This window comes from Pithys albifrons, chromosome 1, assembly GCF_047495875.1.
Source record: "Pithys albifrons albifrons isolate INPA30051 chromosome 1, PitAlb_v1, whole genome shotgun sequence".
In the NCBI taxonomy this organism is placed as follows: domain Eukaryota; kingdom Metazoa; phylum Chordata; class Aves; order Passeriformes; family Thamnophilidae; genus Pithys; species Pithys albifrons.
In genome coordinates, this window is record NC_092458.1 from 26,407,788 (window position 1) to 26,425,343 (window position 17,556).

At 39.3% G+C, this 17,556-nt stretch overlaps 2 protein-coding genes across 4 annotated transcripts in view; one reads left to right on the top strand and one right to left on the bottom strand.

Moving 5' to 3' along the window:
* Positions 1 to 17,556, bottom strand: part of CYFIP1 (cytoplasmic FMR1 interacting protein 1) — a 77,226-nt gene that overhangs the window by 18,002 nt on the left and 41,668 nt on the right. For both annotated transcript variants that reach the window (XM_071547909.1, XM_071547901.1), the window contains exons 22-23: positions 17,239 to 17,438; positions 10,989 to 11,076 (exon numbers count right to left, since the gene is read on the bottom strand). In XM_071547909.1, coding sequence (XP_071404010.1) covers positions 10,989 to 11,076; positions 17,239 to 17,438 — 288 coding nt within the window. The remainder of the gene's footprint in view (positions 1 to 10,988; positions 11,077 to 17,238; positions 17,439 to 17,556) is intronic.
* On the top strand, positions 716 to 4,776 carry LOC139668364 (fibronectin type III domain-containing protein 9-like). 2 transcript variants are annotated; one of them, XM_071547941.1, is made up of 3 exons: positions 716 to 1,251; positions 3,536 to 4,266; positions 4,297 to 4,776. In XM_071547941.1, exons 2-3 carry the CDS (start codon positions 3,663 to 3,665, stop codon positions 4,326 to 4,328), a joined length of 636 nt encoding a protein of 211 aa, XP_071404042.1. In that variant the 5' UTR covers positions 716 to 1,251; positions 3,536 to 3,662; the 3' UTR covers positions 4,329 to 4,776. The 2 variants fall into 2 exon arrangements, with proteins under 2 accessions (XP_071404042.1, XP_071404035.1); XM_071547934.1 differs by having other exon boundaries at positions 3,536 to 4,776.

Consider the following 17,556-nt stretch of genomic DNA (forward strand, 5'->3'; position numbering starts at 1 on the left):
ATTTTCTACGGTTTCATTCTCTTTAATACACACATGGAAAAGAGCATACTGTTAGACTTTCAACTTCACACACAGCTGTTACAGAAAATTTCCCAGGAAGAACATTCCCTTCAACACAGATCCTGCCCTCTAGCACAACCTGTGCATTTCCATAGCTCTCCACATACAGAAAAGGCTCTAGGGCAAAGACAGTGGAGAGAACTGGTAAAGCCTTAAGAATGTATGTGCAGATCAATGCCCTGATAGACTAAGCATTTGTACAATTGCCCCTAAGATGAGATACCCTCTTTTGCTTTTGAGGTTTCCAGTCAGGTAGGTCTCCACAACAAATGTGTCCAAACTATCTATTTCGGCTTTAGCAAAAGGAGAATTTTACTTCAGTAAGTTAAAGCCTTTTACTGCTGTGACGTTCAGGGGAGGGAACTCCTCTCCAGACAGCAAAAACTTGTCATAGAAAAGCAAGCCCCAAAAACATGATTTCAGTATTTCAAAAACTCACAGATACATAACAAAAAGGAGATAGCCAATCTAAAAATACATCTTTCTTTAATGGAGAAGTACCTAAAATGGTCCACTGTAAACATTGGATTAGTGGAGCTTTCTGAACTGTGACAAGGGATTTAGAAAACACCATTACACACTATCACCACTTCCCCCCCATGAGGCACAAAAGCATAAAATCCTTAGGGAAGGAGCCACTAACAAAAGGGGAGTGGAGGTGGAGAGGGAGGGAAGGCAAGTTGTTGTTCATTATTTTTTAATCTATAATTGCTCCCTCCTCTACTTAAAAAAAAAAAAAGAGTTGTTAGCTGCTGATGTCATCTAAGTGCTAACATTAATCACTCACAGCATCACTGGTCCACGCACGAGAGCATATAACAGGGATGCTCAGGCACTGTCCAAGGGCAGGCAAGCAACAGAGTGGGGAAGAGATTTTTTTTTTATCTCCTGTATAGCCTTTGAAAAGCAAGACAACAGCATCTTTAGACAAGATGTGCTCTTGCATGAATTTAAGTGGAAGAGACAAAGAAACCATGCCACCAGCAGCATCGGAGGAAAAACCTGAAATCACCAAGCAATGAGAATTCAGTCCAGGGAATCTGAGGGAAAGAGAAAGCAAACTGGCAAACATAGATCAGTCAGGAAATAATTCCTGGGGAAAGGGATACAGAAAACTTGGTGTCTAAATCATTTTCAGAGCAGCAGCACCATATGAAAATTCTGTTCTGGAATTTCCATCAGGAAGTGACGGTAAGTACTGACTTTATGATCCATAAAACATCAAATAGTATTTCCAAACATTTCCATGTCAGTAATTATGTGTCTTTTAGTAACTGATGTTTTGTAACATTAGAAATGTATGTTTTTTAAGTATAGTCCAAACAATCTACTTACAAAATGTTGTGAGGATTAAACTGATGAAACTATTGTTTCTAGACTGTGTTAAGAAGTGTTCTATAATAAATAAAATATAATTTTAAGTACTAGGGATCTACCAGCCAAAGAGAAGACAACCGAGAAAGTAATAGCTCTGATCTTACTAACGCACCCAATTCCAGTATCTGCAGTAGTTGGGTAGATGCCAAAATGTGTCTGTCTGATAAGTTTATTTGATAGCAAACTCAGTTCCTTTATATTGTTTCTGTATTAAAAAGGGTGCACTTAACACACAATTAGAACAGCAGCATCTACCCAGATCAGTCATATCTATGGTTTTACATTGTAAGTAAAATAAACATACATCCTTTTTCTTCCCACTTCCCAGTAAGTATAATCCAAAACCCTTGAGCAACAATTTTCATTCATACGTCGTGACATAAACAGGCACAGAATATTAATGCAATGTCACTATCAAAATCCCACTAAAATAATGCATATTTTTCCAGTCTCCTACCTAGTGTAAAATACAAGTATTACAGAATTATTTCAGAATATGTTATGAGCAAAGCTTACAAGCTTTCTTCCTTAAGAGCATTTTCAATAGTTAATAGTTATTTAGTCAGGAGATGTAACATTTTGAACTTGATCACAAAAAAAAATTAAAGTTTAGTTTTTATAATGAAGTCATAAACAACAAAATACAGTGTTATTGTCATGATTATTTATCTTCATTTTAAAAGTAAGAAACTTTCAAAGCAGAAAAAAACTTTCAAATGAGTGCCATTGGAAACAGATGATTAAATGAAGAGAATCAGATTAAATTGCTGAGGTAGGCTCTTCTTCAAAGCACAACAATAAAAGCAAAAAACCTAACACATGAAAATACCCACTGGCTATTTTTATATACTTTTTATAGATGTGTTTGGAAAATTGCAGAAAATAGATCTTTTCCTTTCACTATTTACAGTGGCAACACATACTGAGAATCTCAAAATATTGACAGGTTTTGTAATGAATTTTATTATGAGGAGGTGAAGTATAAACTCAGGGCAGACAGACTATGGGATTACACAAAAATAACTTAGAACAGAAAAGAGTATCAGTAATTTTTTAAAAAAACCACTACTTTTCCTGAGAGGTATGCTATAGTCAAAGCTGTTCTCACTAAACTTAAGAAAGGTTTTCCAAGAGGCTGACTAGCACCAAGACTAGATGTTGTGATCCTGATACCACCAACGTACAGTCATCAGAGCCACTGCCGCAGTGTAGCCGCAGTAGCTACAGATGTGCCAATTCACCAGCAAAAAATGGAGAGTATCATAGAATCGCAGAACATTTTGGGTTGAAGGGACCTTAAAGATCATTTAGTTCCAACACCCTGACTGTGGGCACAGACACCTTCCACAGCTTCTCTGGGCAACCTGTTGCGGTGCCTCACTGCCCTCACAGCAAAGAACTTCTTAATGTCTAAATTAAATCCACCCTCTTTCAGTTTAAAGTCATTCCTCCTTGTCATATCGCTATCTGCCCGCTCCAGCTGTCCTTTCAGCCCTCTTTAGGTACTGGGAAGTGCTGTAAAGATCTCTCTGAAGCATTCTCTTCTCCAGGCTGAACAGCCACAACTCTTTCAGTCAGTCTGCATAGGAGAGGTTCTCGTATTCATATTCGTGAATAAGAAACTAATGTAAAATATTGGACATAAAATAATATCTGGTGAAGTTTCCACATACTGTTTAGTCGTTCAATTGATTGTGACTGGCAAAAATGAAGACTTGTGAATGGTAGAGGCATTTATCCCTCAATATCCTCTACTGACAACCGTCTCTTGACACTTAACATAAAATTTAAGATACTCAGACTAGAGAACAAAGCAACTACTGCATTTTTTTACAATCACATGGGGGAAAAAATGTGAAAGGAAGTGACTCCCTGATTGCAAATTCTGCAAAAATTGTCTCTCATGGAAATAGATACAACTGGTCATTTGTACAGGAGCAACTCTGGTTGAATTTCTCTATGTTTATCCTTTCACTTAGAAGAGAAACACACATTTTAAAATACCTCACATTGTATGAACTTTCATCTCCCATTATTTACAGTGCAGTACTAAAGATAAGAGCCTACTTTCCTAATAAACTCCATTCCTAAATTACAGAGCACTACAATTAAGATCCACACAACATCCTCAGCACTGCAGCTTCTTAGTTACCTACAAAGAACATCTTCCCTTTCCACAGGGAGATTAGCACCAAGAGAAAAAAAGACATCCAAGCAACATCCTGATGGGAATAACCATCCAAAACATCACAGGAAACACAGCAATGGTAATTTGGCCAAAAATGGCCAGTTGTGTTGACAGCTTTTACAGCATCATGTACCACCCTAACTGGAACAGCATGCTATCCAGCTACTCGAGAAAGAGCTTTCAGAAGGAAGAGAGGGTGCCCACCAGTCGTTCCTCCTTTGTTGTTGAAAACCTGACTCCGCTAACCAGGTATATCATGTGTGTGACCTGCCAGTCCGCAAACCCCTCCAGTGACCAGTGCAGAGTGTTTAACACGCTGGAGCAAGACCCAGCATCTGCAAGCAACACCAAGAAAGAGCTGGCACTGGGCATCTGGCTCACAAGCAGCGTTCTGCTCCTCATCATTGCTGCAATCCTCCTCTACGGCTGCGTGCACCTCCTGTGCCGCAGGAGACGCGAGCGTTTGCAAGAGCAAAACAGGACCTCCAAACAAGACTATGGGGAGGCATGGACCAAAAGTGTGGCTTACACCTCGGAGGAGTTCAGCAGACAGAGACAAGTGATGCAGGACATTGAGGAAAAGCATCCAGGTGGCATCCAGCTGGCCACAATCATAGAGAATCCTGCAGTGTGCAATGAGCCTGTGTCGGAGGAGACCTCCTCCGACAAGCCTGTCATGTCGACTTCCAAAAATCATGAATGAGTCCCAGTAACACAACAGTGCTCTGCTATAAATTAGAAACCTCTTGTCAGAGAGATTTTTACCACATGTGACATCCCAACTGCTTCCAACATATCCCATGCACTGTTAGTGCTCACAACAGGGAGTTCCAACTGCTCACCGCAGTGCTCTCAGCTGTACCTCCAGTGTCACACCCCTTTCCAACAACCTACATGCATCCAGAGGTACTCAGAAGCAAAGGTTCATGTTCTTAGGAAGTGAGCACTTCAGTCACATTCCATTAATTTAGAATGAAGCATGTAGCAAATAATGGGTTTACATGTCAGGGGGATTTTCAGTTGCTTTTCTTTAGCAAACAAATGTAAAAATTAATCAAAAGTGACCATGAGAATTTTTGTGGGTGGGTTTTTTTGTTTTGTTGTTTGCGTTTTTTTAAACTAGCATGAATAAAACCGAGTAGAAGTTTTCAGATGGCAGCCCAGACTGCTACATTACAGGCAACTGGAACATACACACAGAGTGCACATTGGTTTGCCAGAATAAGTTTTACTCCTACAAACCCAACTGTTTCCCAAACCCCATAGTACAAACAACTACAGTCAGATTACGTACTGCACTGACCGTGGTGCACTGAGATCAGCCTCAGCTTGTAAGCTAAACTTACCAGGATTTTAATGGTATCCTTTCATCTGTCTGTTTTCCCTCAGTCTAAATACACGCAAGACAGTGACTTTGTAAGGACATTTCTAATTAAGGGAACATCCTGGGTTATCATATTTTGCATTCCTGTGCTCCTACCACAAGCTACCTTGTGCTCCACAGGCCAGTGACTCCCTGTAGAGGAACTGGAATTCGGAGACAGCTCCTGGCCATTCCTTCTCTCTTTCCCTTTCAGTTTTAACGATAAAACTCGTTAATCAGCTGCAAATTTCTTTCCAATTGCACAGTACATTTTGTGTAATGAAGGGTGGTGAGATGGTAAAAATATGCCAAAACACATTTTACTTTTGTAACAAGAAAACCTGCCGATTATCTTACTCTCTGCCTTGAGCTTCATGGCTAAGTGCCAAGGTTCTTTGCATAGAAATCTGTTCACCCTCACAACATGACAAATCTTGTCTCACATGCATGTAAGTCACCCTGTTTAAATCTCTTCAGTGCATTTGTGTCCCATAAAAACATAATAAATCTTAGTACTGCTATATATTATGCCTAGAAAACAAAGGTGCACTGTGACTGCAGGCATTTTAAATTGCTATGGGTATGAATGTCTAAGTGTAGTCAGCTCTCACTGACACAGCTCGGTTGTACCAGTAAAGGCTGGAGAACTGCAAGCTGGGCAGCTGCCACCCCTTTCCACTGTGCCCTGGAAGTTAAGGAGTGCACAGTTTTGGCAAGAGAATGCTCGATGAATATTTCACAGCAGGTAGTGGATCTCTTCAGCTACTCTATTTTGACAACAATTCCCACAACATGTGAAAGGCATCAACTCTCATAGTGGTAGGAAGACACGAGCTGGCATAAGTTTGATGCATCTTTACTTTTTTTTTTACTAGGATAAGCACGGCACACAGAAACATGTGCTGAAGGGAGGTGAGTATTACTTTTAGAAAACACTTCAAAAGGCATCTTTATTGTGCAAAGTTAGAAATAACGTGTTCTCCAGCACTTACAGAGCATATTCTCCAGCTGACAGCGTTTTTATTTGTCTTGCACATCACTCTCAAACTTGTGAACGACAACAGTTTACCACTGTTTCAAATGAGGGTGTTTCGTGAAACAGACACTGAGAAACTATTCAGAGCATGAAGCCCACACTGCAGTTTAACTGCCAAAAAGGGGTGGCTTTAAAATTATCTTGTAATCAAATTAATGGTAACACTTCTCTGATTAGATTTTCATCAAAGAAGATTTCAATGTTAAAGGGATGAAGTTGAGACGTATATCCTCATCTCTACTAACATCCTGGGCCCTTGAAAACCTGTTTACTTCTCTGCATCTCTGTTTCTTTACAAGGCAGTCCAATATATATATTCCATACATTTGTGTTATATACACATGTATATACCACACTGAGAACAAGGAGCAGTTCAGTCTTAAAGCAGTTTTGAGGCAATTCACTGCATGAATTTTGTTATTTTACATAAACACATATATCCAAACAGACACGTCTGGATCGGATTGAGAAGGCACAGAGCTACCAGCAAGTGCTCCCAAAGGGATTTACCTCATCTAAATATAAACCCATTCCACCCACAGAGTTTACTGTGCACTTCTTAGATAAACACTTATCTCACAAGCAATCTCACACCCACTGCAAATGAGCGATGTATACAAAGTGTCTTCTGTGTTCCCCAGTAGCTTTGAAGAACTCACATCATCACACGCTCACAGAACTATATGACTCACTCTCTCTTGCTCAGAAGGTTTTATTACATATTCATTCAGGCTCATTCTGGCCATTCTGTGTTTTGGTAGTTCTCTGTCCAGTTTTAGTAGTCATCTAGTAAGGGGCAAACATTCTAAGTGATTGCCCAACAAGTTGCAAAATAATGCAAACCCATGTTAATTTGTGCACCACCAGGAGATAACAACCATTATATTCACATTGAGAAGTATCTTTCCAAAGGGGTGTTTTTCACAAAATTAAAGAGTTAGCATCTACAAAATACAGGAGACATACAAACATGAAAAATACTGAATAAGATAGAAAGCAAGCTCTTAAATTCTGTTCTACACAACCTCTATAAAACCAGGTATTTAACTAACATGCAAAGTCAGTTCAAATCCCCAGAAGAGACTCTATCTTATACGTACGTACATTATTAAATATTTTATGCACCCACTCCAAGTTGCCAAATTTCAACCTGCTAACATTAATTTCATTAACCCTACACTCACCTTACATGAGCAAAGGAATTTCAGTGACCATGATCAAATCACTTTTAAAACACCCCAGCTCACTTAAAAGGCTGAGAAGCTTTTGCAGGTCAGCTCCTTCCCACCTGACAGCTTCTGCTTCCATATCAGCCAGAAGAAATCTGTGGGGTTTTGTTTAGCTAATTGGATGAAGATACCGCTCAGAAAACTTTAGATGCAACAGAAAATGTTGTCACAACTGTCTATGTTAAACATCAACACACATTAGTATAGGTGGAATGCTTTGATCCATTTAGAAATATCTGGTAATATGTGAGTACTTTGAGATTCAAACTAAAAATTTCTTTAATTGCTCTTAAACAAGCACATTGCTTATGCAAAGCTTCTCTATAGAAAGCGTTTAGCCGTTACAGTACAATACATGCATGTATAACTGTACAGATGCACATAAAATCAAAATACCCTTGACTTGACCTAAATAGAATAGAATCAAAGAATCAGTCAGCTTGGAAAAGACCTCTGGGATCATCAAGTCCAAACCCTGATCCACTACCACTGTGGTTACTAGACCATGGCACGCAGTATCACATCCAGCCTCATCTTAAAAACCTCCAAGGACAGAGAACCCGTCACTTCCCTGGGCAGCTCATTCCAATGCCTGATTACTCCCTCTGTAAAGAATTTCTTCCTAATCTCTAACCTAAACCTTTCCAGGCAGAGCTTAAGACCATGCCTTCTTCTCTTACTGACAGTTGCCTGAGAGAAGAGACCAATCCCCACCTGGCTACAACCTCCTTTCAGATAGTTATAGAGAGTGATATGGTCTCCCCTGAGCCTCCTCTTCTCCAGGCTAAACAACCCCAGCTCCCTCAGCCTTTCCCCATAGGACTTGTGCTCAAGTCCCTTCACCAGCCTCATTGCTCTTCTCTGGACCCGCTCCAGCACCTCAATATCTTTCCTGAACTGAGGGACCCAGAACTGAACACAACACTCAAGGTGTGGCCTCACCAACGCAGAGTACAGGGGAAGGATCACTGCCCTGGTCCTGTTGGCCACACTATTCTTGATACAAGCCAGGATGCCATTGGCCTTCTTGGCCACCTGGGCACACTGTTGGCTCATGTTGAGCTTCCTGTCAATTAGTACCCCCAGGTCCCTTTCTGCTTGGCTGCTCTCCAGCCACTCTGTGCCCAGCCTGTAGCGCTGCATGGGGTTGTTGTGGCCAAAGTGCAGGACCCGGCACTTGGCCTTATTGAACTTCATCCCATTGGAATCAGCCCATCTCTCCAGCCTATCCAGGTCCCTCTGCAAAGCCCTCCTGCCTTCCAGCAGGTCAACACTCCCTCCCAACTCCCTCCCAATTATCTACAAATTTGCTGATGATGGTCTCAATGCCCTCATCTAAATCATCAATAAAGATGTTAAACAGGACTGGACCCAACACTGAACCCTGGGGAACACCACTGGTGACCGGCCGCCAGCTGGATGCAGTTCCATTCACCAGCACTCTCTGGGCCCGGCCATGCAGCCAATGATTATCTGCTCCATAACCTTGCACCATAAACACCATGCTTTGCTAAAGAAACCCAAAAACTCAAAAATGTCCAAAAAAATCCCAAACCACCCGGCAACAAAAAAGTCCAATATGGAAAAGTCACATTTCTTGGCTATATGATCAATGCCATGTGCTCACCTGAACCTCTTAAAAAGTTCAAGAACCCAAAAAAGATGAAATTAAAAAAAATGAACGTCTACTTAGCATTATCCAGTCAGGAGGCAATTTAACAACATAACCATTAAAGGGTGTGTCATGTAACAAGACTGTCATAGCCTACACAGAATAATACCATGGAATCATCACACACTAGAACGTGCAGCCTCTATCGTGTAAGAATGTCTGTCTGTTACTGGCTATATACAGCAGAAATGTAAAAAATTCCATTCAGATATCCTCAATTTCAAACTACATTAGATTCAAGAATGAAAATATAGTCCCATAAAGGTTTAAAATCACAGAGTCAGGAATATTTGCTAATATGAGCAATATTTAGTTATGAAATTTGCTCCAGAAATGCCAGTAAGACTCTCCTCAATTGCTTCTGCTCATACCGAAAAATCAAGATTTCTGAAAATATATAGCTCTCAGACTAAAGATTAGTAAACTCATTTTAATAATGTAACCTGATTAAAAAAAACATTCCTCACTTAATCCTCTGTCACTCACCCCACTGTATCATCACTTAAATAAATTAAGTTAGCAATCTCTGTGAAATTCAGTGGGTTTTTTCCTCTAAACTGCATCTGGTCAGTTCCTAAAATAGTAAGGAACACAATAACTCTAATGTAAGAAAAACCCACTTTCCTATAATTTACTGTTCCCTGTTGGAGACCAAATATACAAAACACTATTCACAGGACTAGACAATCAGCTGTTACATTTCACATTAAGACATGTGAATCCTTTTCCACCTCCTTCACACTTAAAAGCATGAAAGTTTTACAAATGCAGCAGATATTTTAGGACTGAAATTTGTAACTTCTGAGCTATCTGTTTAGCTCTCAAAAACTACATTGCTGGGCAGACATTGCACCATATAACTAGAATACGATGTACAGAAAAATAAAAATAAGACATGAACTAATTATATTCATGTATAAGCACGAAATAATGAAAATAGCCAAACATGACACCTACAGCACACTTGCATAAATTACAAGTATAACTGAGTACATAATCTTAAAGAATAATAAATATTTTTTAAGCTTTTTTATTGTCAGTCCTCTAATTTGATTCTTTATTTTCATTTATCTTTTCCATGCTTCAATTTACCTCCCTGGTACTCAAGGCAACAATGCAAAATATTGAGTAACAAATTGTTAAATAATCTTAAATGAGTTGCTGAAGATATCACTGCTGATATTTACTGCTGTTGGAAATAGATCAGTATTTCAGACTGAATATTAAAAACGCAGATTATGTTAATGTGCTATGCCTTTAACTGCCATTAAAACTCAGGTAATAACTCTAAAGTGTAATAAAATAAAACTGCAGTGATCAGGGAGAACAAATCTATCACACATGAGCATAGCATTGGTCCTGTGAATACAGGTTAACTGTCCTTGCTTGGGTAGCCCCATGAAAACCTACAACTATTCTCTTGTGCCAACTTGTCACTCACAAAAACTCATTTCCAGCCTTAGTACCGGGGATTGCTTCACGGCACTGAGCACGTGACTGCATATCATGTACACTTCTACTGAAAAGTTGCATAAATCTTCCAGGCCCTCCAAAGCTGCAATGCAAGAAAGATGACCCTAATGCAGGAGATGAGATGGTCGAAATCCAATTTCATCACAATGACTGTGAGGTCCTTGATTTGAAGATGACAAAGGAACACTACATTAAAAAAAATAATTTAAGCAGTTTGGGATCTGATAGCTTAAGATGGTCAGAACCCATACCTATTTTTTCCCTTTACTTCAGTCTTGATCACTGTAACAAGGGAGCAGCTGCACTCAAGATGGGCTCCGGTTCTCACTTCACCAGATGAGTAATTAATCTTTTCTTTGAATCTGTTCTGCCACTATTAGCAACTGCGCAGTGCAAAGTGATTGAGAGAAGGACTTATATTTAGCTATGACAGACAAGACTAACCATCAGACTAATCACTCGCACTTTGGCTGAAACATATGGTGAGCTTCACAGGAAAGTCCAAAAAAAAGTGTCTGTCCAATTTAAAATACACACAAAATACCTTTAAACATGAGCAAAGGGTAAATGAAAAGGGGATTAAATCCCACCTTTGATCCATAGAGATACTGTGGCTGTGCATTAGGCTGCTTATCTCGCTGAAACTCCTGAGAAAATGGTAGCACGGTCCGAACAAATCTATAAAAACAAAAAAAAAGGAATTCATTAATTATACTTAGGTTAGTAGGCATGCACCTAATGCACCTTCCCTGTACTATACTGCTTTTGTCTGCATACAAAATCAAAGCCAGACTGGTAGCATTTCAGCCCCAGCAGAAACTGGGGAAGTACACAGCCTGCATTGCCCAAAAGCATGAACACAAATCACAGTGCAGTTCAACAATTACTGTTCTTCTAGTGGTGTGTAAAGTCCCAAAATATTCTGTTGTTTACAAGTTGGATGGCCACTTTATTTTTTAACTTGATTAAAACAAGGATTTCTAGGTAAGTGGTGCAAAGCTGTGTATGCACAATGAAGAGGGAAAACAGCTATTTAAGAAGTGTACATCAAATGATTGCATCAGAACAGGCTGATCTGAGCGACAAGTGAGCAAAACAAATGGACCAAGGAAAAGGTTTCAGAACGGAAGTTTGCAATACAGTATAATTTGATAAGATACAGTTACGTCTTGATCTGGTTTTGTTTAAAATATGTTTTATTTTAATCAGCACATGAAATAAATTATTCATTAATAATGCTTCCTAGAAAGGACATAGACATTCAATTTTTAATACATCCATTTTCTAACTGAAAACAAATCTATGCTAATCTAAAATAGTTCCATCCAGGCAAGTATAAACTGCACCATGTTGCTTACAGTTACTTCCACTGTTTTATTTCTACAAAATCTGAATCATTCTTGTGAGAATCTATAACTTCAGGACAATGTTTTCTCTGTTTTTTAACCTGATTAAAACTAGGTACAGCTACTTGTTCATACATAGTTTAGTCTGTCTTCCCAAAACTACCTGTACTTGGTGCAGTCCAGAAAGTGTTTGCACTTACAGCTTTTGAGGAAAAATATATCCTTCATAGGTATTATTTTTATACAAATCTCACATTTTTATTTCCTCAGTTTACAAGTTTCTCCCCTTCTCTCTCACACAGAAACAGAAAACTCTCTTTTGAGATCACTTGAATCTGTTTTCTGCGGATACTTCATTAATGATATTACCAGAGATGATATAAACATTTGATGGAATTCAAAGTAAACTGCAACACATGACAGTCCCAGAGATTACTCTATTCCCCTTTTTTACTCTCCAAATCCCACTCTTTTTAAAACTGACAGCAACTGTCAAGCTCTAAGAAAATCTCTAAAGTGAAAGAAATCATAAGTGATGCCATGGCATTCGAGATAAGACTGTGTTTCAGTGTGCAGGCATATTGGGCAAGACCTGATTTGTTATCACTAAACTCACAAGGAAAAGAGCATTTCAAAATATAAGTGGGTGCATTCCATGACTTTGGAAGCTGTGAATATAATTCTTAGACTTTTCAAAAAGATACTTTGAATATATCTCAGTTACAATTCATTAGTGTCTGGGAGCAAACCAGTTAGTACAAGCACAAGTAACTCTTGTGTGTTTCCAGTGTTCCTCTGCATTCTTGGGGGTTTCTCCATCTCTAATGGTTAAGAGCAGTAGCAAAACAGTCTTACAGCTTTCTTGAAGATTTGAAGAAAGCACACATTTTATACTTTCTTGGGTGAAAGAGGTGAAGAGAGGAAGAACAAGGGTAAGGAAACAGGAGCAAAAGATACTTGGAGGCAATGCCTAAGGCTAAGGATACAACAGGCTAAGGAGAGTGCATCCTTCTAGGAGGTATGTGACTAACCCCAATATATCATTCAGAATAGGTTTTAGAAATTTCTTCCCTTGAAACTAAGGGCTATATAGAAACCTTTACAGTTCAGCATCACCTACTGTTCTTCAAACTTTGTCAGTGTGTTTGTGTTTTTTCTTTCTGATATTCTGCTAGTTGCCTTCCTTCTGTTCCTCCTCCAAGAAACACTCCCTTGAAGGACTGGAGCTCTTTGAGTATCAATGCTAAAGCTAAGTAAATTTTTCCTTTCCTTTGGATACTGATTGGATGCAGGTTTCAGCATGCTCCAAGATAATCAGTTTCATTTTTAATCAGTGTTGATGATCTCATAGCAATTTATCCATTTTAATCAGCATAGGTTGTAAGCAGTCCGAGTAGATTAAGCAGATGAGAAGCCTTCTGGCTTACCAAAGCTTTGCAACAGTGATTGCAGAAGCACAACATGAGCCCCCAGAGTAAGTATTTTAGGGATCATACAAATTAATATTGGTGTTTGTGCAATACCTGCCAGGAAGGAGTTCATAGTGAGCACTTCACAAACTAACCTAAATTATTCTGATTTTAATTACCATAATCTATTTAAGGAGATATCTGAAAGAGACCACTTTGGTCAATGAATCTGCTACCCCACTACTGCAGGCACCAGGTCAGACAATCTCATTTATAAACTTTCTGAGCTTCATCTCAGAAGTCATGAGACATCACAATCCTTCCTTCCTGGTCCTACAGAAACTGTCCCTCTGCACTTTCCAGTCTAATTGGTATGAACACTTTTAACTTCCAGCCTTCTCAAATCAGTTTGCCCTGTGTACCAGATCTAAGAGCAGCCCTACACCTCCTCTTTTAGTGAACGTTATATCCAACTCATCCTTCTTGAACATGGACATCAAGATGGAGAGAGCAGCAGGCAAAACAGCACATGAAAGAGTAAAAGAAATCTGCCAGTCCATTGCTATCACTTTTGCTTTTGGCAAAAAGACTTCTTGTTGGGTTGGTTGCTTTTTCAGGTTGGTAAAGGTAGTTGACTACAGTCACCCCTACTTTGCATGAGTCTATATCTCTGCACCATTTGGCTCTTTGTAGCAGAAGACAAGTAGCTTTCACTGCCAGTGCTACTTTTCAGGTGCTCCAGCAGTGTCTGAAAGGGCTGAAAACTGTTCTGAACAGTGACTGTCAGAGTGTATGCAACACAAGAAGACACAGCTGTTCTCTTGCGAATACTAGTCTCAAAAGCAGCATGGGAGAGACAGAGGGCTTGCAACAGGAAAGGGGAGAGGCAGCCAGGCAGGAAGAGTGAAAAATTAAAAGCTTGGTTTTTTGTTCATTCTGTGACAAGTCTGTATCCTTGGAAGAAACATGTCACACTGCATTTGGAGGAGTGCTGTACAAGTGAATTTATACCAGAGAACACAGATTTGGGTAAAGTGTTGAGAGGAGATGGAGCTACTAGTCTGACTACTGTCTCCAAAAACTTGTATCGTTTCTGTCAAGAAAGCACAGAAAATCTTCAGTTCAAATAAATACAAAACTGTCTCACACTTGCTCCTCTGCTAGTCCTTAACCAAAAACAAGCTGTCATGGAAGGAAAAGACCAGCCTAGACTTAGTAAAGAAAAAAGGCAAGAAAAGGGACAGTACAGAGAGTGGAAAAGGAACAAAAAACAAAAATGTGGATGTTGTCTTTGTGTCATTTGAATCCTCTGGACAGTCCTAGACCTCTTAACTTCACAAAGATACAGGAGAATGAAAAAGTACAGATGCAGACATAAGCATGACAAAGATTCCTGGTGTGGAAAGGTCTCTGGCTTGGAAAGACATGCAACTCAGGGCCAACATAAGAGAGGTTCTTAACAATACACCCCAGAGAGCTCAGAAAAGACAGCAAGTGCAAAATGGTCCCTTTCAGAAAAACAACTGGTGAACAACAACTTCAGAGCAAACAAGAAGAGGTATTTTTCTGTGCAGCACACAGCTTCCTAAATCACGAAAGCCAAAACCTCATGTTGCTTTATGAAAAGGATCAGACAAAGCAATGGTGGAAAAAAAATTGAATCTGTAAAGGGCCAGAAATTCACTAATATCCCACCATTTTTGTTTTACCGAAACACCTAATCATTACTAGAGGCTGGCATGTTTCCTGGGAGAAAAATCACCTCCATCCTCCCTTGTTTTCATACTTGGCCCCGTTAGGGCTGCAACAGGACACTGGACTAGAGATGGATTTGACCTCACTTGCCTTTGACCACAACACTGAACCTGCAGTTCATACTATGCTCATGCATTATTCAGAGGTTATCTTTCTTTCATGATTGTCAACAGGTGGATTAAAACACCTTTGGGTTTCATTGCTAAGGCTCATCCACAGAGGTTCCCTCATTCATCTCCCCACTCCTCCTTCACAGTTGTTCCTGAGTCTGGCCACAGCTGTACAGCTGACCAGCATTAATAAGACTAAATTTCAGATATATGGCAACTGTAATTATTAAACTGCTAAATCTTTTAATGGCAGCCTCACTGCTTAGTCTCAGTATGCTATCAGATATAAAAGAATTCCCAAGTCCCAAATAATTAAACATGTAAGGTGTTCCAGCACTTAAACATGAAGAGCCTTAGCCTTTGAACTAATTTGCAGGGTTTCTAAACACTTGAACTCTTTTACCAATATTTGAAATTATCAGATTCAAGCATTGTTGGGGAAAGAGCTTGAAAAGGTACCGGATACAAGTTAAAACCCACTAACTTTAAAAGAAGGACCCTTATACCAAGGCTGCAGTCAAATTAATACAAGGCAAGCCACAGGTATTACACATTTTCTGGGAACTCTGGCTCCAAATCCTCACAGCAAGTAACCTCTCTGCTTTTCATCATGACTATTTCTTTCTTCCAGCCCTTCATTGCTACTTTTCTTCCCTTGTTTACACGTAGCCTACCTGCAAGATATTATGTATCCAAGAGTCAAGAATTAAACCAGCAGCTCTCACACAGCTCCTCACTGTGTCCTGTATTTACACACAATAATCTGAACAGTTGAATCAGAGAGCTCATCAATTGAAAGTTCATACTAACAGCAAGGCAGCAAGAGACATCATGACCTATAAAAAGTCTAAAAACCTCCTATTCTGTCACCAAAAACATCAAAGGGCACCATTTAGCACATGGAACACACACATAAATACTCTCCATACTGCTGCTTTTGACTAAAACCAAAGCAATTTTGTGATGAAATCGGACACATGGTACACAGACTGTCTAAGATCTGGCTCCTTTTATCATTTCTTAAATTAATTATCCTGAATTAATTAGCCGACAAGCTTGAGGATCAGCCTCACTCAATTCTTGCATACAGTTTTTTAAACAGACAAGCACCGGGACTACAGGATCCTGATGGTGTCTTTTGGCATTTCACACTCGCTTCCCAAGTGATGCCTGCAGTATGTCAGTTCTTACAGTCAGGATGAACACAGACTAAACCATATAGGAGCTACTGAATGTCTTTCAATAAAGCTGACAGGTGAAGCAGCAGCATTTCATCAAGATTTTCTTTTAATATTACGTTTACATGATTCTTAATACAGCACACTGAATATTCCAGTATTGATCTCCAGATATATCAACTACACAGCAGCTCCTTCAGAAACATATTCAACTTTCCTATGCAAACAGATTCACGTAACAGAAGTTTTTTGGCTCAGACTTCACAAAAAAAATTCCCTTTTTTTTTTGTTCAGACAGAATCTTGGATCTAAAACACAACATAACCATCACAGAACATGTCAGACAGGGAAAGCTCTCCAAGGAGACAGTGAAAAATGAGAACAGGCTTCCTCCTCTTCCTACATCTCAATATTCAATATCACTTTACTGTCACTTCAGGGGCTTTAACCAAAACCTGAGTAAAGACTAAAAGCAACACAAATCCTAAAAGCAGCACACAGACAGGAAGCCCATAAATGAAAAATTTTGAACACTGCACCTTCCCCCTCATTCAAACCTTAGATCCTACCTTCCTCTTTCTATTTCCATTACTCACTGTCCTTAAAGGCTGCAACTGTGGTTGCAGTGAACACTTAACACTTCTCCAGTAAACAATCCTTTTCTTCACATTAATGCTGAATCAGGAATATAATTTTATTTCCATCATTTCACAGTCGAAGATCATGTTTACCAAAATATCTTCCTGATACGCACTTTGTAGTGGTTTTGGACACACTATTTTTCAGCATATCATAACTAAGTCATTAAAATGTCAGAATTAGGATGCTGTGGGTTACATTTGATTTCTACTGTGGACAAATAACACGCTTTCGTACATTTAACAGTACTTGGTAAAATGACTCATGCTACTTCATTTCCAGTAAAACATTAGAAGTGGAAGACACTTAATGAACAGAGATGGACTTGTCAGCACTTGCTAGGATGGAAGTTGCTGGAGGGTGGTAGAATAACAGCTGCAAACAAAAAAGCTGCCTTGCTAACCTGTTAGTGGATCCATTGTAGCAGTAGTTTGGCAGGAAATCGTAATTGAGTTCCCAAAAGACATGAAGAGTTATTCTTCCATAAGGGGCTGAAACATTGTGATTGGCTTCTCTGAACATGGCATCAAAGCTGTCCAAGGTCATATATCTACTCAGAAGCTTGTGAGTCATTTTGTTTATCTCAATCAAGCCATCCAGCTCCTAAAAAAACAATAGGAAAGAAAGTGATGTATTCAACAAAGTGAAGAAACTGAACAAAGTACATCAATAACCTTGACCAAAGAGAAGAGCAGAAATAAGTCAAAATGAACAACTGACT

What these genes read in the sequence shown, in the direction of transcription:
- LOC139668364 (XM_071547934.1), top strand. Translation starts at nt 3,663, where the DNA reads ATGGGAATAACCATCCAAAACATCACAGGAAACACAGCAATGGTAATT.